Below are 24,490 nucleotides of genomic sequence, written 5' to 3'. Positions count from 1 at the left end.
ATTTATCCTGTAGTCTCTCTCCCTCCTCGTCTCTTCTCTCTCTCCCTCCTCGTCTCTTCTCTCTCTCCCTCCTCGTCTCTTCTCTCTCTCCCCCTCTCACACACATACACATACACACACGCTCTGACTTGCACTGTCCCATTGTCAACCGCTTGTAAATTACACTGTATATTGCAATGGACATAACACCTATATACAAGAAATGTACATTTACACGTAAAGATTATATCACATTTTGTTCATCTAAAACTATCAAGAATAAATACATGCACCTTTCTCAAACTACAACGTAAGAGCACGAATACAAAATTAGGAACAGTGGGTGGTTTTCTTAAGGAATTGTATCTAAAGGTGATTATGGTTGTGAAAAAGGAAACGGGCATAAAATAAAGTCAAAATCTAACATATATAGGAAAACACAAGAATGTATACATTGCGTATGCACATGCTTAGGTGATCAGTTTCAAGTATAAGCTCGATTGGGGCTCGTATGCATATGCATTGGGCCACGTCGTCATATGGTTCACTACATATGATCATTTTGTGGGTCAAGGGTAAATAACGCATACATGGTGTTATGAGAAATAGTATTAAACAGAGCTCACCGTCACCTAGTTATGGAAGCGTAGTAGGGACACAACATACTGTATTTATTACGAAATTTGAATCTGGGGTTTATTTGATAAATCCTTTTACAGATGTGACACACGTTGGTGTGAACAGTGTACACGGAGCTGCCAGAAACTGCGCGACACCTTGCGTTCTACAATATGACACTGAGGAGTTAATTGCCTACTGGTGCAACGGCTGGTTCTGAAAAATGGCATGACAGGAATATTATATAACAAACAAAGATAATCACCAGAAAAATAAACATTACGACAGAAACGTGTTTTGTGATGGAATTGGTTGGCATAAAAACATAATGGTTTTGGGATGTTTATCTTAACATACGATAGCTGCCGGGAACCGCCGAATATGACAATCGCCCGATTGTGATAATTGGTCTGTCAGAATTCGAAAATTACGAAAATGATATATGTCTACGACTGCGTTACTTCGAGATTCCTACCAAATACTAGATATTGAGTGCGTGTGTGAGTTAGGTGTGACGCCACTTTTGAACAGTATTCCAGTTATATCACGATGTGGCAACTCCATTTGGGACGAAAGCATGCATGTTTTAGACGTTGACCACTTTGGTGAAACCCACGAATACGGTCGACCGCCTCCGTGGCCTAGTGGTAGAGCATCCCCCCGAAGGTTGTTGGGTCGATCCCCGGACGCGTCATACCAAAAGACGTGAAAAATGGTACTTGTTGTTACCCTGCCTAGCGTTCGGCATTAAGGGGTAGAAACAAGGACTGGTTGGCTCGGAGTCAGTTTACTGTGTCTGAGTGGGGTATTCATGGTAAGCTGCGGCATGGTATCTCATTGGGCTAGCACTAATCGGCATTAGTCTAGACTAGTACCAACAGCCACACACACACAGACACACACAGAGACACACACACTGACACACACACACACACGCACGCACGCACGTCGCTATATAAGTGCAATAATCTTGAACGTTAAACCCCATTTCACCTCACGAACACGGCCATAACAAACCTAGAAACATAATCGGGGCACGAACCCACGATATAAGTTTCTGTCGTGCCCAAGGGACGCAACTCTACACAGTTACCAAAATTAAGCTGACACGCCGCGATGTAACCGAAATACTATTCAAACTAACCACACTCACCCACTTGCAATTGTACTGTCAGGATTTGAATATACGATAAACAATTTCTCTAACATAAGTATTGCTGCGACAGTTTAAATACCCCCACACCCCATGACCACAGTAGTAGGGGGCGGTGGGGTGGCCTTGTGGTTAAAGCTCGAGCTCGTCAGCCACACATTAGGTTCGACCCCCCAAGTAGTGACAGTGTATGGAGCAGAATCTAGATGTCCTTCGCCGCAGTCATCTTACAGAGACAAGGGACTTAGATGACTGCAAAAGTCCAATTGTCCACCCTTGCCGAACTAGACTGGGTTCGATCGTACCACCACCAGGAGCAATTACGAGTTATGTCATTTCTCCGTCCCTCCTATTGTCCAATCAGATTCCACCTCTCATATCACTTGCATTTGTTTCAAACAAAATGGCGGTGCCAAGTCAAGACGATCTGATCGATATTCAAAATCTAAATTGTGACATAACGGGTCTTACTTCGCGAAGTGCATCAAATCACGTGAGCACCTTGAATAAAAAGATGAAAAGATTTGGAAAATATCTGTTGCCGCGTTGGCGGTACACATGCTTTGCAAATCTTACAATCGACCGAAATCTGCACGGCAGTTTACGAACCGGATATCGATTTCGTGACGCGATTTGATTGGACTGGACATACACTCGTTTGTTCAGCCAAAATATAACATAATTCCAGCCCAGTTCGGCAAGGGTGGAGACAGGAATTTATAGTCAGTTAACTCCCTTGCCTCGAGAAGATGCGCCGTGGTATTTCTGGGCTAATGGTAAAGTGTTACAACCAATCACTCATTGATGACAACTTACAGCATGCCAATCGTCTTTAAACAGTTACAGAAAATGCCTTCAAACAGTAATGACGAGTTTGACGTTGTCAAAGTAACAGCAGTCATTAATGCTATTGTGTGAAACAGGTGGCATAGAAATTAACTTTGATTGGAAACACAGTAAATCATTTCAATGCAGTCTGAAATAATGAAAGTGAAATTCATAGAAACATATGAGTGAAGTGAATTTGAAAACACTTTCCTTTGATCTCTCATCCAGCAAATGATTATGTGTTATCCTGCCTATTCTGCTCTAGCTTTTCAGAATTGATGTCGTCTTGTAGTGCATGGATTTCATGTTTGTATTCAAGCTGAGGGGAACTAGCCAGATCTCTGTGTCCTACTACTGCAATAGCGTCCAGCGCAATGTTTGAAATGAACCAGCACTCAAACGTCAAGAAAACCAAACCATCAAACAAAATAAAAAATACAACAATATCTAACAGCTCTTATCACAGAACTAATTTCTTAACATCAAACGTCATTAGTTATTCCAAAGCTGATTATAATACCAAAGTTTCAGTTCTGTTCCGAGTTGTTATTTAACAACTTAACAAATAAAAAATGTTCAATGACTCACCATTAGGCTAAGGTCCCACAGATTCTCATTCATCCTGGCACACGAACTACATCAGTCGAAACTATTTTCTTAATACAAACATCCAATTTAACCTTGACCAACCCACACAATTATTCTATTTGTAACATATTTACAGCTCTCAAAATGAGTATTTTAAGATGGAGCCCTCCGAACATTCCTGGAGACCTAGATACATCCGTTTGAACAGCAGGAGCTCATCCACAGATTGTAGTCATCCTATTACCGTTTCTGAGAAAATATATCCTTCATGACATTGTTCGAGGTTGGTGCTTTCTGGTAACATTCAAATTTGGTCATATATATCTGATGCAGTTCAAAATATTCTCCAAAATGCAATCTGAAACACTGTCAACAGATCTATACTCTGATAACAAGGGTTTTACACGAAGACATTTATATAAATCACAGAATAGAGTATGTCAAAGAGAAACAGACTGTATCTCATAACTTCTGATCCAGCTCTAGCGCTGAAACGTTGGACAGGGCGTCTCCGTCTCGCGTCAGAACCTTCTCCACTTTAGTAAGTCGTTGTTTAAGTCTTTGCTGAGTGCTGTTGAAATCTGCTAGTAAGCGGGCGAACCGCGTCTGTAAAGTATCAAACCCAGAGTCGATCCTATCCATCTTCTGTTCCGCTGTTTCCTGTTTTTCTTCCTCCTTCCTCATAGCATCCTCATCCAGAAGGTTATCCTTCTTCAGGATCTGTCGTCCACATTCTATCAACTTCCTCTTTGCTTCCGGGTACTCCGCCAAAGCATCCCACAAGTCGTCCTTTGAGAGACAGAAGAGGTCACTGTATCCTAGACTACGTACATTTGCTGTCCTTCTGTTGCCCGTTTTGTTTCCAGCAATGTTCAATATACTGACCTCACCAAAGACACTTCCTTCGCTAAGTGTAGCAAACACCGTGTGGCCATCGTCCCCCACAACACTTAGCTTACCCCTTTTGACAATGTACATTTCCCGACCAATGTCTCCCTTTCGACAGATGTAATCCCCGGGACTAAACACCTGAAGTTTGAGCTTCAACACAAGCTCCACCAGGAGTCCTGGCTCACAGTCCTGAAAAATGCTGACACGTTTTAGTGTTTCCAAATGCACATGAATTGCCATCTCGGCTTTCAGTTTGTCTGGCAATGCTGCTAGTACCTCCTCCTCATTTAATGATTGCTTGTTTGTCCACAAATAATCAAACCACTTGATGACTCTTTCCTCGAGTTCCTTGCTGACTTTACGGAACTCCATGTACTGTTTGACACCGTCCATTTTTTGCTGGAACTCTGAACGAGCTGCGTTCATGTTTGTGATCATACTTCCAACATTTCCCACAATGGTGGCAAAGATTAACACACCGATTAAGAAGTCCACCACCACAAAGAGATACTCTCCATCTCTCTCTGGCTGGGGAGTTTCTCCTATTGTTGTCAAGGTCAAGGTTGACCAGTAGAAACTGTATATATATTTCCGACTGAGGGGCTTGAACTTCGGGTCCGTCACGTTTCCATAGACCCAACCGTCCGAGCCATAACCGATAAGTCCACTTATTGCAAAATATATACATGCATTCCAATGGATAATTATCAATATATACAACACAAGATGAAAAATTCGGAACATATTGGTAAAGCTTGTTCGCGTCTCAGTTCGGTCAAAAAACTCCAGGAGCCTTTTCAATCTGAGGAGGCGATTAAATCTGATCTCTGGTGTGTTCAGTCCAGTGAGGAAATAGAATAGGTCAGTGGGTAGGACACTCACGACGTCCAGAATAAAGGTTCGAGTTTTCATGTAGTTTTTCCTGAGTTTGGCAGGGTCGGTGACCATTAAGCCTTGTTCCAAGTAACCTGAAATGACACACAATAAATATCAGCTTCTTGTCATATATTGTTAAAGTGAATGATTGGGACACTGGTGGCCCAATGTTCAAATGCGCTACAGTTCCCCTCACACAGTAGCGTCCCCTAGCTAACGCCTATCTCAGCACCTACCTGCGTTCGTTGGGTTTACCAGAGGAATAAATGTCTAAGATTTGCGCCTGTCTGTCTGTCTGTCTGTCCGTGTGTCTGTCTGTATGTGTCACTGTCTGTCTATCATATCTCTATCTGTCTATCTATCTATCCATCTATGATCTGCAGTTTCATTGTACCCATTTTCATACAAATGCATTGAAATGTAAAACGTTATCAGAAAGGTGAATACAGTGAGTATGGTTTTACGCCGCTTTTAGCAATATTCCAGCAATATCACGACGGGGGGACACCAGAAATGGGTTTCATACATTGCACCCATGTCGGGACTATAACCCGGGTCTTCGGCGTGTCGAGCGAACGCTTTAACCACTAGGCTACCCGACGCCCCCCAGGAAAATGAATACAAAAGTTTCTGAAAGACAAATCACACTCAGGGCGATTCTGGGTTCGAAACCCACGATTAGCGGATCAGTGTATTATACCGTCTGGTCACCCGTGCTCCCTAAACCCCTCCCTCAATTTTATACCAATAAAGACAAGAATAGGAAGAATATTATAGGTTTTTACAGTAAAGGATTAATATCGTAATAAATGAGTTATCTAAATAATCCGTCAAAATGAAATAGAAAGCCACAGGTGAATCTAAATGTTACAATGTGTTAACTGCAAATATCTAAACATCCTCCCGAGGCAAAGGAGTTAACTGATTGTAAAAGTCAAGTTTCCATCCTTGCCGAACTAGGCTCGAATTTCTTGGCTCGATCTTAGCGCCACTAGTGGCTATTACGAGTTATGTCCCTTCTATGCCCCTCCTGTTACACAATCAAATTCCACCTCTCATATCACTTGCTTTTGCTTCAAACAAATGTCTGATCGATAATCAACCTCTATATTGTAATAAAACGGGTCTTTCCTCGCGAAGTGCATCAAATCACTTGAGCACCTTGACTAAAAACATGAAAAGATTTGGAAAATATCTGTTGACGCCCAGTTGACGGTACACATGCTCTGCAAATCTTGCAATCGCCGAAATCTGCAGGAAAGTTCTACGAACCGGATGTCGATTTTGTTTCGTCATTTTGATTGGACTATGCATAGACTCGTTAGTCCAGCCAAAATATAACTCCATAATTGCAGCCTAGTTCGGCAAGGGGGGAAACTAGACTTGGGTAGTCAGTTAATTTGCTTGCTTCGGGAAGATGATATCTCAATGTTTATAAGCACTGCTAAATGATCAGCATTTCCATGTAGAAAGATACTAATTACTAATACGGTCAGCTGCATTACATTCACCCAATAGAAACATTACAGAGACAAAACTCGTTCTTCCAAATACCGGGTGGCTTAATTAAGGGCTGACATACAGTCGACGTCACTTTATATTTTTATCCCACTCAGACACGTTTATGTGTTTAACGTAATTTTAGTATTTAACGTTGAAGTTCGGGGAAAGATTTCACTGAATGTGGAAATCGCGTCTTTGGGTCGGTATGGGGCCCGACATTTCTCCACATGGACAAACATTATTTCTTTCATCATCTCCAAGATGTTCTTACCTTTGTGTTGGTATAAAGTATAGAAGTACCTGGAGGAAAATACCTAACGATGCTGTTCCACAGTACTCCATCAAGGTATTCATTCATACATTCAATGTCAAAAAAATGTCAGACTGTGGGGAAATGTCTGCGTTGGGAAATGTCTATGTGGGGAAATGTCTGTGTTGGGAAATGTCTATGTGGGGAAATGTCTGTGTTGGGAAATGTCTATGTGGGGAAATGTCTGCGTTGGGAAATGTCTATGTGGGGAAATGTCTGCGTGGGGAAATGTCCATGTGGGGAAATGTTTGTGTTGGGAAATGTCTGTGTTGGGAAATGTCCATGTGGGGTAATGTCCGTTTGGGGAAATGGCCATGTGGGGAAATGTCCGTGTGGAGAAATGTCTGTGTTGGGAAATGTCCTTGTGGGGGTAATGTCCTTGTGGGAAATGTCTATGTGGGGAAATATCTATGTTGGGAAATGTCTATGTGGGGAAATGTCCATGTGGGGAAGTGTCCATGTGGGGAAATATCCTTGTGGGGAAATGTCCATGTGGGGAAATGTCTGTGTGGGGAAATGTCCGTGTGGGGAAATGTCCGTGTGGGGAAATATCTATGTTGGGAAATGTCCATGTGGGGAAATGTCTGCGTGGGGAAATGTCTGTGTGGGGAAATGTCCGTGTGGGGAAATGTCAATGTGGGGAAATGTCTGTGTGGGGTAATGTCCATGTGGGGAAATGTCCTTGTGGGGACATGTCCATGTGGGGAAATGTCTGCGTGGGGAAATGTCTGTGTGGGGAAATGTCCATGTGGGGAAATGTCCGTGTGGGGTAATGTCTGTGTGGGGAAATGTCCATGTGGGGAAATGTCTGCGTGGGGAAATGTCTGTGTGGGGAAATGACCATGTGGGGAAATGTCTGTGTGGGGAAATGTCCGTGTGGGGAAAATTCCATGTGGGGTAATGTCCGTGTGGGGAAATGTCAGTGTGGGGAAATTTCCTGCACTCGGTTGGTCCACCTCACCTGTTCTGAACTGGACCCACATGTCCAGGAGATAGAAGAAGTCACTGAGATAGTCGAGCGTCAGCCATAGCGAGAGGAACTGTTCCTGGAGCTCCCAGAACACCGCCCTGGCGATGATGAAGACGACGTTGTATGTGACTGCCAGGGAGATGAAGAACAACCAGCGATAGTAGAACCCCTCGGACGGGTCCACGTAGAAGTGCTTCCAGTATCTGCAAAACAAACCAGCCACATCATCACGAGTGAGTGAGTGAGTGAGATGGGTTTAACCCCGCTCTAAACAATATCAGTTACATCACGGCGTGGCAGTTTGCCACCGTAGGAGCGCCCGATGTCATAAAGGTCTTTAAAGCTTACCACTTTGGCGGATTACAATTATCCTTTCCTGAAAATGCTTGTAAAGTATACTTTGGGCTTAGGTTTTACCTAAAAAACTAAACCGATCAATGGACATGCTGAAAACTAACACGCTTTGGGTCCTAGAAAATGTTTTGGTTTCCATTTCCAAAGAAACCAAATTGCTTAAAGGGTAACTGAAAACAATATACTGGTACTATTACAAACTTCAAATAGCTGGCTCTTTACATAGCTAGGCTATCTGAGTGTCCTGCTTGTCAGGACGGGTAAAGCTAAAACATTAACGTTGTTAACATCCGAGAATATTCTCGATTATCCGATGAAACAGATTCCATTTGGCGTGAAAGGCAAAATAGCAGTGGACATTATATGAATGAATCACTGAAAATCAGTGATGACACCAGGTGTTCGCGAAAAGGTAAACACGTGACAGACAGACCTTGGACATGCCTTCTGGCTAAATGCCTTCTACTCTCAATATCCAGTTAAATCTTACTCTAATTTCTCTTCTCTCAAGCCATGCTCAAAATGTCCATGGTTTCAATCAATATTTGGGTATGTTTGAAAAACTGAATTCATCGTGAACACTTGATGTCATCACTAACTTTCACTTCTTATAATTTTCATCAATATTTTGTCTTTTACACCCTGTGAAATCTGTTTCGTCGGATATTCCAAACTGATATCTGGCGTTGACGTGTTGAATTTCGTTTGTGCCACTTCATATATACTACTCAAAAGAAGTTAAGGATCACCCGATTCTTTCATATTGGTAATGTTAATCTGTCATGGCAGGAGAGATTAACTATTGTAATATGAAAGAATCAGGTGATCCTTAACTTCTTTTGGGAAATATAGATGCATGTTATTTCCCTAACTTACACAATAATAACGTCATCTGTTGTGTACATAATAGTGTTGAATAAAATAACTAAAAGTGGTAACCCTTTCCCCGGTCCGTCCTGTAGTGGGAGCAAGAAAGCATCGCTCCATCCCACAAAACAGTAATTTGTTTCTTTGTAGGGGGTTATAAATATTCATATTCATACAATTGGATTGTCACCAAAACTAATTTCATAGCCATGTATCGAATATCATATGTTATTTGATATACCTGAACTATGAATATACTGCTACCAACTGTATAACCGATAAATGACTTTCTAATTTAACAACACGACGCGTCTGATTTTTATGCATATGTTGCCATTCCTATGTTTGTTGATGACGTGCTGTGCGCTCTTCTATGCTGATGATGATGGCCGTACACTATGTACTCACTGATATACAGTGCTTCATGCACAGAGAGCACGCATTTACTTTATTACATTTACAAATTCACCATGACTTTGGAATAAACTGCCGGAAAAAAGAAAGTACTCGTCTATACTTAATGGTGGCGAGGATGAAACAAACAAGCCATGTTTATTCGACGGTTTGTTTGTTTGTTTGTTGTTTAACGCCGCACTCAGCAATATTCCAGCTATATGACGGCGGTCTGTAAATAATCGAGTCTGGACCAGCCAATCCAGTGATTGATATCATGAGCATATTCGATGGTGATTGATATGATACAGGTATCACAGTTGCGTTTTTTACCTTACGTTTAGAGTGCTTGGGCGACCGTTTTCAACCTAGTAACGTTGGATAAGGTTCGTAATTGTTTGGTCAAATACAATTATGAAGTGTATGCTTTCTTATGCAGGCAGTTTATAACATTCTGATTGGTCAATCATAGGTTTCAAATCACAATTATGTGCCTCTGTTCTATATTTAATGGGATGGGTTTAAGTAACCACACACACACACGCACACACACGCACGCACACACACACACACACACACACACACACACACACACACACACACACACACACACACACACACACACACACACACACACACACACACACACACAGATAAAATTTGATATAAACGTATTCAAATAACGTCGCATTATACTTGTCATGTTTTGCACGTGCATGGGCTAAACCTCTGGTCGCGTGTTGGGTAACCTTTTTCATCACCTTTAACTTTCACTCTTTCAATGTTTTTAACAGTTGCCCATTCTTCCAGATTCAGAAAAGCATCCAATCAGTGTCATATAGGCATAAAGAACATGCTGAGTAACTGTTACTCACATTGTCAACATACTCAGACCTATTGACGCTTGTGGGCATATATTTTATGTGACACCCACCATACCAAGATGACCCTTCAGTAATTACGCGTCATACCAAAAGACGTTAAAAGATGGTACTTGTTGTTATCCTGTCTGGCGCTCGGCATTAAGGGGCTAAAACAAGGACTGGTCGGCTCGGAGTCAGTATACTGTGTCTGGGTGGAGTATATATATGAAATTAGTTATTTTTCTAAAACAGAGAAAATGCATTGCACAGTTCTGAAATGAACAGGTTTTTGAAGATGCGATTGATGGTACCTCGCTGGTGTCACGTGGGCGATACGGGGATGTTACGGGAGTGTTACGGGGTTGTATTGGTGGTCAGTTTCTTATTGACACCTAGCCTGCATATATACCCTAGCCTTGCGCAGAGCCGGAGTCAAATGCCCATTGATCTTCCAACTGTGGCGACAGAAGCCAGGAATAATATTTAGTTTGCTTCCGATGTAGTTATCGCGCTGGCCCGTGCCACATTTATCTGGAGAGTGTTTAACCTTCACTGACAATATTGTGACTACAAATCGCAGTTGAAAGCATGATACACTGATAGGTCGGCGTTATGACAATGTTATGCCAATAAATATTTGCATGACAGGATCCTTTCCTCTTATTGACTGAAGCAATTCACAAAACATTCCTCCCTTCAAGAGGTATATAGATGCATAGGAGCTCATATAGCCTAACCAAAAGTATTACAAATTATTTTAAGTGGAAAGGTTCATCTGAGCAATGGTCGACCATTGAACCGCTGGCGCTATTAACGAGTGCCACTGTCACTGAAAGGCCGGCTAGATCCAGTGGAATAACAAACTGAAACTAATTTTCTCACTTGAGCAAGCGAAAGTCAATAGTAAGGTTAGACCTTCCGAACGGCCATGACACTTCAGTTAGATAGAGGAAGGCGGAGCGGAAAAGGATCGTGACCACAAACCAGCGCGAAACAATATCCTTGCTATCCTTGGCTTTAGACAAACAAGGAGTCTACGCTATGGTTAAACTTCGTCGATACTAGATGAAGGAAATGATAAGTAAACAACGCAAATCATATGATTCAATCAACCGCCCAGGACGAATCTGGCCATTGAGAAACATCGCTATGGTTGTGATAAGGGAAAGATATTTTTCAACAGGGTTACGACTTGACTAGCCCCCTATTGCGCATGGCGTCCTGCTGGCTGAGCTTATATCAAGCTTAGTCCCGTCTGGGAGAATAATTGGTCACTTATCATCTAACCAGAATAAGATTAGCGCAAGTGTTCGGGGTTTAGAATAGCTCCCTTCTAACTTCCGATGTGCAGCAATCATTGGACATACAGACTCGGTCAAACCGAGGCTTGATTAAAGCTTGAAGATGTAGCACCGATGGAACTCTTCATGTCTTCTAATGCCCTTTGCTTTCTGTGCAGTAATTTACTTAAGTAGACATGCATTCAATCTTCAGCTGAACCCAAGTCGAGTGTTTTTTGCTGGTTCAATCAGGCTATTCTCGAGTCTACATAACATGATCGTATACTTGTGCACTCAGCGTACAGAGTGTATCAAGATTCAAGTATTGTTGTTATGTCAAAAACTTTATGAAATGATCCGCGCATCACCTTCTGAAAAATGTTTATTGGTTTGCCTTTGCATGTGTTTGTGACGGGTGCCACCTTTTCGCGAACACCCGGTTCCATCACTATTTGTTGGTAGTTTATGAACACATGCTCCTGTTGTGGTCGGAATTACAAAGTAGACACAATTTATGGATAACAACTTCTTTAACTACTGTAAAAGCGACGTTTCGGTATAGATCCTTATACCGTTGTCAAGCAAGACAAACCAATCCATGGTTGAAATTGTAAAATCGATGCTATAGAAAGAGTTTTTGGCTTTTAGTTATGAACAGTCACAGTTTGAAATGCCCCAATTTTTTATATGTCATTTCATTATTATTACATTTGTTAAGTTACGCATATGCACTGACTTGAAAGTTTTTATACGATCGTAACTATGGTGACACGCCGTGATATCAAACTTTCATGTCATGGCCACGTGAAGAAGCCTGGCACTGTGTAAAGACATCCTTGTGAGTTTATCCTAAGTCAGGTTTCAGGCGGCCGAGTAATCCTGTTAGCAGTTTACACAAGAAAATAATCTCGAAAATTCCAAAAACAATATTAATCAGTGACCGAATGAACGCCCAAATCTAGAAAATTCCAAAAAACACAGTATTAATCAGTGACTGGATGAACGTCCAAATCCTCACGTTCTGAGAGTTTTTGCAAGCTATCGAATGCCATTCCGTTTTCCTTTCTTGATAACCCATTCCAAGTTTTAGACTTTCTGCCGCAATTGAAAACAAAAACGAATCACGACATGGAGCGCCAGTGGAACTTGTACCCTGAGACGGGCCCGAGGAGAGCGAAGTGTAAGAGCACTACAGAAAAGGAGCCTATCAAACCGGTGACCTTCCATGCTGGGAACACTGCATGGCTTAATCTGGCTGCAGAGAGCAAATGTGGACTTTCAGAGGGAAACGCTCCTTATTTAGATTTTCATAACTTGATTAACTTGAAATACTCTGCAATACTTTAAACTGATCGATTAAGTTCTATTCATAGAGCTGAAGCCGTAACTATATTAATGAAGAAATCTTAGCTAATGAATTGGGTGCATGCCGATCCAAAGTATACGTAGGTACAACAACAACAACAACAACAACAATAATAATAATACTAATACTAATAATAATAATAATGGGAGAGTACCCGGGTTTGCTGCCAGGAATGCAGCCCTGGGTAATGCAGAAGGCTGCAGTATTCACATTCTCCGAAATGTTCTGGGTGGGTTCGACAAGGCAGCGCTTCCTGGGAGAAGTTCCATTCGCTGTCTGGGCTGCGTGTAGAGGGGACAAGAGCCCTGAGTTGATGATGGGCCTAACCAGCCTGACTGTGCCAGGATCACCCCTCCCTTTTTGCTGCATTTCTTATTTTAATCTGTACATACTACTAATAATTATGAGAGGGAGAAGAAGAAGCAGCGCACGCATGAATGTGACCCCATTTCACCTATATTTTCAACTCACTCGCAAAGTATTAAATGCCACAAAAGGACATATAACCTCGCAATGTAATGCCAGTGAATTTGCAGTGCGGGGAGATAAAGTCACTGCATTACTATTGCACAAGGGTTCGATCCCCGGCCGCATCATGCCAAAAGACGTTAAAAGATGGTACTTGTTGTTACCCTGTCTGGCACTCGGCATTGGCGGGATAAAACAAGGACTGGTCGGCTCGTAGTCAGTATACTGTGTCTGAGTGGGGTATTCATGTTACACTGCGGCATGGTATCTCAGTGAGCTAGCACTATAAATCCGGACTAGTACAAGCAGCCACACACACACACACACACACACACACACACACACACACACACACACACACACACACACACACACACACACACACACACACACACACACACACACACAAATAATCTTGGACGCGACGTTAAACCCCATTTCACCACCTCACTTTTGCACAGCCCCGAAGTGTAAAGTATCGCAAGTCTATTCCAATAGTTAAATGACCCCAACTGTTGTCTTTTCTACTTGTCAACATAAATAAGTATTGGAACATATGACTTATAATATTTTCATAATAGAAAGCGTTTATATGACATATAGTAAGCGCATATAGATGCAATCGTTTCTCATAAGCGTGCTCAGAGCCAGAGCGCTGATAAACACATTAGACGGATCACGATCGGGAATTGTATATACGATTTCAGTCAGCGACTGCCACAAGAACTGATGGTGGGAAAAAAACGATTTATTAGACTGTATAATATGAATGGCTTATGAAGACTTATGAATTATACATGTTTGTCGCATTTGGTAGATAGACCTCGATAGAAGTCATATACAGTGCAATCGTCTTAGAGAAGGTTTTCAGTTTGATTACAGCATCGGACGTACGCCCGCCAACAATATCCGGAGTAACCACAGCTAACTGGATTGGATGGGCCTTTTTGTCAGAATATAGACACACATTTGACTTTCTATCAGTATTTTAGGGGGTCTAATCTAAATAAATTCTGATATGAAGTGATTATGGATATCTATATATTTCTATTTTATGCACAACTATGAGATCGCATGAATATCTACAACCGGCAATGATATTAAAAAGGTTTAGTTTCCATGGGTGTCTTCATATATTCGTACGTTTCTCTACCTTACGTTTGCGGGGCGGTCGGGTAGCCTAGTGGTTAAAGCGTTCGCTCATCACGCCGAAGACCCGGGCTCGATTCCCGACATGGGTACAATGAGTGAAGCCCATTTGTGGTGTCCCGCGCCGTGATATTGCTGGAATATTGGTAAAAGCGGCGTAAAACCATACTCACTCACTCATGCACTACCTTACGTTTGCTATGATGGGAGTTTGGGATAGAATATGTCTCCAGTATGTCATTGTGTATTGGATGGCCGAACTTGGGCCTGCGTGGACACAATGGCTGCTGTATATGAATTATAGTATACCTGTCCGGCCACAAGGAGAGAACAGTTCTCGTAAAGATGATACTGATTTGTATGTCAAGGTGTCAGGATAGTATACAACATATTGAAAAGAAGTGGGCTTTTTGTGATTTGGCAAATCGCGTTCTGTAAACAAATGAGTTGTATTAGTTCGCATGGACTACATCCGTAAACAGTTCATGTTCCCTTCCACAAAGTGATGTCAGCGCCTCGGCTATCGTAAGACTATGTTAAAGCAAGGTTCGTCTTGAAGCTAATGGTCGCTTTGTGGAGCGGGTCCCTGGCCACTATGACATACCTGTAGTTTTGTTGATAACGGGGTTAACCTCAACATACTCTCGTTTAACCTATTTAACAGTATTTCCAATGTGTGAAGCCCATTTCTGGTGACACATAATACTGGAATATTGCTAAAAGCGCCGTAAAAATATTCTCACTTACTCAACAATACTTCATAAAAAATAGAATTTCGGCTTGTGGTCCGATTACATATTGCTGATATTACAAGTGAATGAGTTGGATTTAACGCCGCTTTTAACAGTATTCCAGTTATATCACGGCGTGTCAGCTTAATGTGGAGGAAAGCCCGAAGTGGTGCAGGTCTAAGACGTTTACCAGTTCGGTTGAAACCCACGAGCACGGGTATGGTGCTGACAAACCTAGAAACATAATCGGGGCGAACCGGTATTCGAACCCACAATCATAGGTTTCTGGTGTGTCTATGACATAAACAACAGAGTTTATTGTAAATACAACAAACCATTTAATCGACCATACAATTTTGCAGACAATGTTCTTGACCTCTTATAGTCTGGGCAAAGATAACCCTCGATTTTGGTGATATTTTGGCAGTTTTCATGTCCCACTATTACCTATTATCAGTGAATAACTTAATCATAAGAACCATTTTCTCAACTTGATCACGTGCAGTTTGAACAAACGCATGAAGAATCTCATGGTCCGAGACGTCTGCCAGAGCCAATTTTCGTCTGTCGCCAAGGAACCTCTCCCATGGCGGACACTGCTCTCCTCTGCACTTGAAATCGCAACGTGCTTACGTCATTGAAATAACCTCCAACCAAAATATTTAAACTTCACTCGACTTCAGTGGGCAAGCGATCATGAGCGACTAAGGGAACTGAAGACAGTATGGACCGACTGTCTGTAATCCTGTCCCAGCTACAGAGAGACATCTTGAAGGAATTTGGTGCCAATTCTTTTGAAGATTGATCCCGAATTTGTGGTAATGAAGCTTCTAAAGCAACTGGGCTCGAGAGTAATTTAATGTTGGCAGCGCAGACATCTCGTTTCTCGCGAGATCAGGTTCTCGTCATCGATCGCCCCTGCATTTGAGCAACTATCACAATCTAAGGTGTGTACAGGAATGAGCGGATGAGGGAAGATAAACCATGGCGATTAACTCTAATTTTATTTCACTGGACGCTAATATAGTTTCGTGTTCTAGTCCGCGAGTTTTTAGTTTTGTTGCAGCAATTGGGTGAAGACACACTTTATGCTGGAGTAATTATCCACTCGCTGAAAGCAGAGCAACAATGGTTGATTGTATTTGTGCTGGGAAGGATTACATTATCACATACGGAGATCGCGCACGTAATATCTGCAGCGAGACGTTGGAATTTTCCAAAGCTTTTAATATAAACCATTTTCATGCACTCCCATTCTTTTAGGCGCCAATTATCGTCTCCTTCATCTCCGCATGTCCTTATTTCGTGTCTTTGGTGCAATTGAGGGGCTGTGTGTGCAATATATCAGATCTCAACAATTCCTTCCATCGGTGATAGCGCAGGCTGTTTTCAGAATATATTTAAACCTTAAGAGACAATCCAGCTGAGAAATACTATTGACGAAACTTACGCCAGTGTTTGGAGACTCTTGGCGATCCGATTTCAACCAATCAAATGATGGCCTCTTGCTAGACGACGCCATTTTGATCAAGAGATTGCACGAGGCAGAGTCTTGGTTAGCAAGTAGACCTTGTGCGCTTTCATGGGTGAGGAGAGATTTATTTAAAAGCCTCTACAAACCTGCCATTAAGTATGGCGAAAGGTTATACGCCCCAGGTCTTCATAGCAACAGTTTTTGATCGATTTATTCGGTGTCGGTGTCTTGAGTTAAGGGCCACCATTTCCTTTGGTAGGTATAATGTGTCGACTAGGGATTCCAAATGTCAACGATATATGCATATGCAGACTTTAAACACATTATCTCCTCTTGTGATGTGTCTTTGTAATTTGTATGTTCTATCCCTGTTGAAGGTAGGCGTTTCTCCAGACATTTGCTTCTAGTCCATATATTTCGGCTTCCCAGCAGAGGTCAATATGTACTACAGATGTGAATAGGATTATCCGAGTCTTGTTGTCAAATCTTTGAAAGGCATTTAGAAGAGAATAGGGAAGATAATTCTTTTTTCGCCTGATGAAGGAGTAAGTATATACTCCGAAACGTTGTGTTCCTCGTAATAAAGCCGTTGACATCCACAAATTCTCTTCCTGATTGTCAAACATTCAAGCTAAACACTGAGTGGGCACTGTTTTTAATAAACATTCTGAGTGAGTGATTTGGGTTTACCGCCACTTAGAATAATATCCCAGTTATATCTGGCGTGTCTCAGTGGGAGGAAAGCACGAAGTGATGCAGGTCTCAGACGTTTACCACTTTGGAACGGTTAAGAATGAATGCATGCGTAATGCCTAACAAACTGGTGCACGAAACTTTTCCCATCGCGAATAATCGGTGTTGTTTATGCTAATTATGACGTACACGTGTAATGAACGTCCCTTTTAGTCACGTTGTTAATGCTTGCTTGGGATATATAAATATTGTGGATTTAATTCACATTACATTGAAAACATCATTTAAAAAAATATAATGGATTTAGCAAAATGCAAAAGTTATAACATATTTTGTGAGGTCAAAAGCCATTTCATCATATAAAATTACATTGTATTACATGATGTCTGATACGGTAACCTTATTTTTTTAAAATGTCACATGCCATGAACTTTGAAAGGCAGTTCTAGAAGCTTATATATTGTGACTTTCCCTGATGCATATAACATCCCAGTGAAGAAACTTGCGAAGAATATCTATTGACTACAATATATCCTTCTATACAGGACAAACGAATGATAAATGGTAGTTAACACACCTGACATTCTAAAAACCTTTACAACAAAATCATTGATTACTTCTTGCCCTGCAGCCAGTTCCAATACCAAGTTTTGACAACCACAAACTCGCCTGACCTAGTTAAGCTGTATTCCTAGTGAAATGGGGTTTAACGTCGCGTCCAAGATTATTGCACTTACATAACGACGTGCATGCACGTGTGTGTGTGTGTGTGTGTGTGTGTGTGTGTGTGTGTGTGTGTGTGTGTGTGTATGGCTGCTTGTACTAGTCCGGACTAATACCGATTTATAGTGCTAGCACACTGAGATACCATGCCGCAGTTTAGTATGAATACCCTACTCAGACACAGTATACTGACTCCGAGCCGACCAGTCCTTGTTTTAGCCCCTTAATGCCGAGCCCCAGACAGGGTAACAACAAGTACCATCTTTTAACGTCTTTTGGTATGACGCGGCTGGGGATCGAACCCCAGCCCTTCCGCTCTCAAGGCGGACGCTCTACCATTAGACCACGGAGGCGGTCAGATAACTGTAAACCAGTGATGGCACCAGGTGTTAACGAAGGGGGCAAGCATGTCCTTCTCCATTGGTAGTTATAACGTATCGTAGCTGGTAAAAGGTAACTTATTATTGCTTCTTTAAACATTCATTCTGAAGGTCCATCGAACTTACCGTATGTCTGAGATCTTCCTCTGTCGAACCCCGGGGTGGTGGTGCATGTCCTTGCCCCCCATGGCGAACCGCTCCAGAAAGGAATCGGGCCTCCGGGCAGGGCGGCGGCCCCCTTGTGCCCATGCCTTGATGACCTGCCAGAAACAAGATGATGTATTAGATAAGTAACATTGCATTTGTGCGATGTCTTGCGACCCGGAAGTGAGGAGGGTGTTAATACTTCGCGGAAACGGGTTTTCCTGCTTTGAATCCACTAAGATACTCGATCGCCCGACTATGAAATTATAAATATATAACGTAAACGTCAGAGAATAACCAATCTTGATTATTCGTCTAAACAGATTCAGTTGGTGGTAAGGCAAACAAGCGGTGAAAATGATATGGATGGATCACCGAAAATCATTGATGACACAAGGTATTTTCACTTCTCTGTGCCTAAGCCTTCTAGATATGGTGTGTGAGGCAGTGTCCTCAGTTCAACCTTAAGTGCTTTCAGTTCCATACAGAGTTAATTCTCGAATATTCTTTTCTTGTTCGTGAAGCATTATCTGGCTACCTACACCACTGCGAGGCCAAGGCATTCGTCAGACAATACATTACAAAATTCTCAGTGCAATATACATTCAAAGACGGTTCCATTTTCATACATTTTGAAAACATGTTCATATACATGGCGTAATACAATGCCTATGTAACGCCTACCCAACTGCAACCTGAGGCTGTTATTACTCAAACCATACAATCAGTCGTTTACCGTTACACTCGCATCTGATTCCGTTCATTAAATATTCTTAATCACCAACCATCATGCCACCCAATCCCTGAATTGTCAGATCGGATAAACTGTGGACCTTACTTATTCTTCCTCATTGGGCGTATCCAGATCCATTGAAGTGACATCTGTGTGAGACTAACACCAGCACTGCGGGGTTAAAATAATCAGATAAAGTTGAACCCCTTTCACGAGTGTTTGTTTAAGCGTCCGTTGGAAGGTATTGATTGCATTTTTACAACATTTGGTTTTATTTTCCTTTTGAATCTGAACCAAAACACCCGTAGGAATTCATCAAACCAATAAACATATACCCTTGGCTGATAAATCCCACAAACTTTGACGATTTGAAGGACAGTTCTTGAAGATACTATTATCCTTACCAACTATTGTAAGCATGGAGAACGTAACTAGTTCCTGTGCCGAGAATCTGGTTCAATCTTTCTAAATTATTCCAAACAAGGTACACACCCTCCTCCCCAAAACCTAAACGTACTCTCGCAGACCCAACCAAAGTGCCCGGTAGAACAGCTGACAGACATCAGCCATGACAGTAACCCCAGGCCAGTCAGTCCGTGTTTCATTTCTTAATCAACTGGACGGGCAGACAAACTTTGCCCCTGGTATTCTTCCTCTTTAAACAGTTGTGAGCATGTCAATAATCAGTCGAAAGTAACGACAACCAGAACCGACTAACCTAATTAGTAGAAGGAGAAGCTTACAAACGGTTGAGTCTGGCGCCTATCATCGCCTGCCGCGTGTACAAGAACACCATGCAGACTCTGTTACGACTGGAGGTGAAACCTTGGCCAAGAAACATCACCAGGGGTGTGGGTATTGCTGTGATAATTACTTCCTACAATTAGGTACTGAAGCTTACCTTAAGCAATAGTAGGTGCCATCGCCCTAATTTCTTTTGTTGTTATTGGTTTAGTTAAGTTGTTTGTTGTTGAGCGTCGCACTCGGCAACATTCCAGCTATGTGTCGATTAGTTGGTTACACTAATGTTCGGTGTGTGCTGTATCTCAAGTTTCTCATGTCATAGACATGCTGGGTCAGACATGTTTCCCACCAGCACGTTCTTGTGGCTGCAGTCAACTAAATCGGGGATCGTATGATCACAATGTTCATGCAGCAATATTCCAGCTATATGACGGCGGTCTGTAAATAATCGAGTCTGGACAAGACAATCCAGTTACTGACATCATGAGCATCGATCCACGCAATTATCACCCGATGAAGAGTAATACTGAGCTACAGTCCTACACTGCAAGGACCTACGCCCCAACCAATAATTTGCCTTCGGAGGAAAATCAACACAATTATACACGTCAGAGACAACACCGACGTACACAGTAATCAAGCCAGTCATCACAGTATACCCAAACTAGGACATTAATGATCTCAAGTCCACTCAAGACTATGATGACATACTTTGTTACTTTGTTTGTTAGTTTGTTTGTTTGTTGTTTAACGCCGCACTCCAATTCCAGCTATATGGCGGCGGTCTGTAAATAATCGAGTCTGGACCAGACAATCCAGTGATTAGTATCATGAGCATCGATCCACGCAATTGGGATCGATGACATGCATCAATCAAGTCAGCGAGCCTGACCATCCGATCCCGTTAATCGCCTTTTTCTGTGTCAGAATGTTATGATTTCAAACAGGTTGGTTTCCTATGTCAGAATGTTATGATTTCAAACAGGTTGGTTTCATGTGTCAGAATGTTATGATTTCAAACAGTTTGGTTTCATATGTCAGAATGTTATGATGTCAAACGGGTTGGTTTCATGAGTCAGAATGTTATGATTTCAAACAGTTTGGTTTCATATGTCAGAATGTTATGATGTCAAACGGGTTGGTTTCATGAGTCAGAATGTTATGATTTCAAACAGTTTGGTTTCATATGTCAGAATGTTATGATTTCAAACAGGTTGGTTTCATGTGTCAGAATGTTATGATTTCAAACAGGTTGGTTTCATATGTCAGAATGTTATGATTTCAAACAGGTTGGTTTCATATGTCAGAATGTTATGATTTCAAACAGGTTGGTTCTGCACTTTTTCTCAGAGTTTAACAATACAATAACTGCGTTATCGTAAAATAATGCAAAAAACTAATGTTGGCCAGCTGCTGCTATACTGTGACCATTGTGGTGAATTGGTTATTGAGGATGGGTACCATTTTGTACTAGTCTGTTCATATTTTTAAAGGGGTCATGGGTGGCCCAGTCGTCTAAGGCGCCGCGATTCCCTGAGCAGAGTTGCGTCCCTTGGGCACGCCAGACACCTATGATTGTGGGTTCGAATACAGGTTCGCCCTGATTATGTTTCTAGGTTTGTCAGCACCATACCCGTGCTCGCTGGTTTCACCGAAGTGGTAAACGTCTGAGACCTGCATCACTTCGGGCTTTCCTCCCACATTAAGCTGACACGCTGTGATATAACTGGAATACTGTTAAAAGCGGCGTTGAACACAACTCACTCACTCATATTATAAAAATAGTAGAAATAGTAGAAGAAAAACATTCATTCCAAAATATTACCATAAACATCCTTCTCGTCAGAAATTAGAACTAATGTCCTCTACAACACATTCAACAATCAAAGATCTTAAACTTAACAAATTAAACTAAAAAACCCAAACAACAACATATGCATTATGCAATACGTCACATATTATGGAATTACATCAATTGTGTAAGTCCCACAAATAAACGAGATATAAATGTATTGTACTCTGGGCTACGAGGCTTCCAATATTGAAAAAAAGGCATCTTGACTCTTGTACCCAGCAAGCACGTGTGAGAGACTCGTGTCACATTGCACGCATCACGACCAATGTTCTTAAAGTCCATGTGAATCTGCGAAGGAAATGTCACGGATTCCCGAGCGACAGCTTTAATCGGTTCTGCAGAATTCCTGCAATGACACTTTGTAGAATATACATATATGTCTCAGTGACCCGCTGACCTGATAATACAGAAACTTGATATATCGGAAAAGGTCTCACCGACGATGGCATCAGTGAATATGAGGACGTTATGCTCTGTCATTAATTGTTCTGCTTGAGTTCGCTATGAACAGTTTTTCAGGTTTTGTTTGTTTGTTTGTTGTTAAAGCCGCACTCAGCAATATTCCAACTATATGACGGCGGTGATGTGAGGTGAAGAGGGGTTTTACCGTCGCGTAAAAGATTATTGCACTCATACAGCGTGTATGTTGCTGCTTGCACTAGTACGGACTAATGCCGGTTTGTTTGTTTGTTTGTTTGTTTAAAGCCGCACTCAGCAATATTCCAGGTATATGACGGCGGTTAGTAAATTTTCGAGTCTGGACCAGACAATCCACTGAGTGACATCATGAGCATCGATCTACTGCATCAAGTCAGCGAGCCTGACCACCAGATTCCGTTAGTCGCCTCTTACGACAAGCATAGTCGCCTTTTACGGCAAGCATGGGTTGCTGAAGACCTATTCTACCCCGGATCACGGGTCAAACCCATTGAGATACCATACCGCAATTTAACATTGATACCCTACTCGGAACCAGTGTATTGACTCCGAGCCGACAAGCGTTTGGTTTATCCCCTTAATGTCGTGAGCCAGGCAGGGTAACAACAAGCACCGTTTTGTTTAGGTGTGGTATGGTGCAGTCGGGGATCGCACACCGACCTTCCGCCCTGCGGGCACGCTCTATCTAGCTCGTAGAAGGTCGGGGTTTTCCGGTGTACCGCGGCGTGTCAGATTAATGTGTTAGGAAATATCGAAATGACGAAGGTGGTATATGTTGTCTTGACTGGGGATCATAAACGGGGACAATCTGGGATTCGAACACAAGATGAGTAGATTGCACAATACTTGAAGACAAGATACTAAGCTGTAAGTAGCAAATTTTGGTAATGGAAAAATCATGAGGTTTATGATTCTTCTCCCAGAATCAACAGACTCGAGTGGTATCTTTTAAACTATGTTATGGTTGATACACATAATTATTTCCATAATATTGCTTAATGACCTATAGTGGCATCAGTTTTACTAGTTAAATTGCACGTTTAAAAACAGCAGGGAATTTCTGGCTCATCATCAACTGCAACATCAATAGAGTCATCATAATGTTTTAAATAAAAAGAACAATATTCTGCTATGTGAAATGTACGATATATATGGTCTGCTTCATCTGAAGAAACATTGTCCAGTATTTCACAAATGCTGTTGAGAAGGACGACTGCACTGTAATGTATATAGGTGTTCAGAGTTGAGTTGTATCGATGCATTCGTCACCACTCGCCCCTTTCCGTAACCTGCAAGAAGACTCGTCCCCCTATCGATGAATGTTTTGTGCGAAAATACGACAAACCAATCAGAATGCGCGTATGATTTCAAGTTGTTCATAAAAGATAAATCAGAAATAATTTTTGATTTTACATATGTCTTGCATCTACAAATATTCCCAAGACACAGTTAAATGTGTTCAATCATACTGCATAATTCCGCATGCCCAGATGTGCTTTAAATTGCATCTGATACATATTATATATGGGGAAATATATGTGAACCATTACGCAACGAGTTGACAACTGTTTTAGGTATGCCCGTTTGCGCTAAGACGGAACCCGGTCGCAAAAATGGCTGTGAGAGGGGCACGTGTCGCTATACAGCTTGTCCCTGAATAACACGAGTTAGTCATGAATGGTCTCGATGCCTCCATTCTCGTTGACTCACGTCAGAGTTTCAGACCCTCCGAGTACCTGATACACTATCCTCTCTGACAGACACCCGTCAACTCAGATAATGCTTTCTCTCATATAACAGTTTAATCACGGCCCATGTCGCTAAACCGGAAACGCGTCCGTGACCATTAAGATTTAGCCTCGATTTGAGTGATTTCTTCAGTTTGCGAGCTGTTTTTCCATTTGTAGCCTGGGCAAAGCGAGGGGACTCTCGACATGTCACATTCGTGATGTTCGATTACTGCTAATATGAAAGTTGAACGGCTGGATCACACCACCGATGCAGTGTAAATGCCGATCACCGGAAGTACTCCCGCAGCCATTTTGTTTCTATGGCTTTGAAAGGACTCTCTTTTGGCTGTCAATACAAAGCCAATCTACTGCCAATGCCTGAATATCTT

At 41.9% G+C, this 24,490-nt stretch overlaps 1 protein-coding gene across 2 annotated transcripts in view; it reads right to left on the bottom strand.

Annotated features, from left to right (window-relative positions):
* Window positions 1-1,922: 1,922 nt before the first annotated feature.
* Window positions 1,923-24,490, bottom strand: part of LOC139449895 (cyclic nucleotide-gated channel alpha-3-like) — a 207,008-nt gene continuing 184,440 nt past the window's right edge. For both annotated transcript variants that reach the window (XM_071231484.1, XM_071231485.1), the window contains exons 3-5: window positions 18,584-18,717; window positions 7,708-7,919; window positions 1,923-5,025 (exon numbers count right to left, since the gene is read on the bottom strand). In XM_071231484.1, coding sequence (XP_071087585.1) covers window positions 3,629-5,025; window positions 7,708-7,919; window positions 18,584-18,717 — 1,743 coding nt within the window. In that variant the 3' untranslated portion in view covers window positions 1,923-3,628. The remainder of the gene's footprint in view (window positions 5,026-7,707; window positions 7,920-18,583; window positions 18,718-24,490) is intronic.

This window comes from Haliotis cracherodii, unplaced genomic scaffold (genome assembly GCF_022045235.1).
Source record: "Haliotis cracherodii isolate W230 unplaced genomic scaffold, xgHalCrac1.p SCAF_8, whole genome shotgun sequence".
NCBI lineage: Eukaryota > Metazoa > Mollusca > Gastropoda > Lepetellida > Haliotidae > Haliotis > Haliotis cracherodii.
The sequence above is the reverse complement of the archived record's forward strand: the minus strand, read 5'-3'. Positions and strand labels throughout refer to the sequence as shown.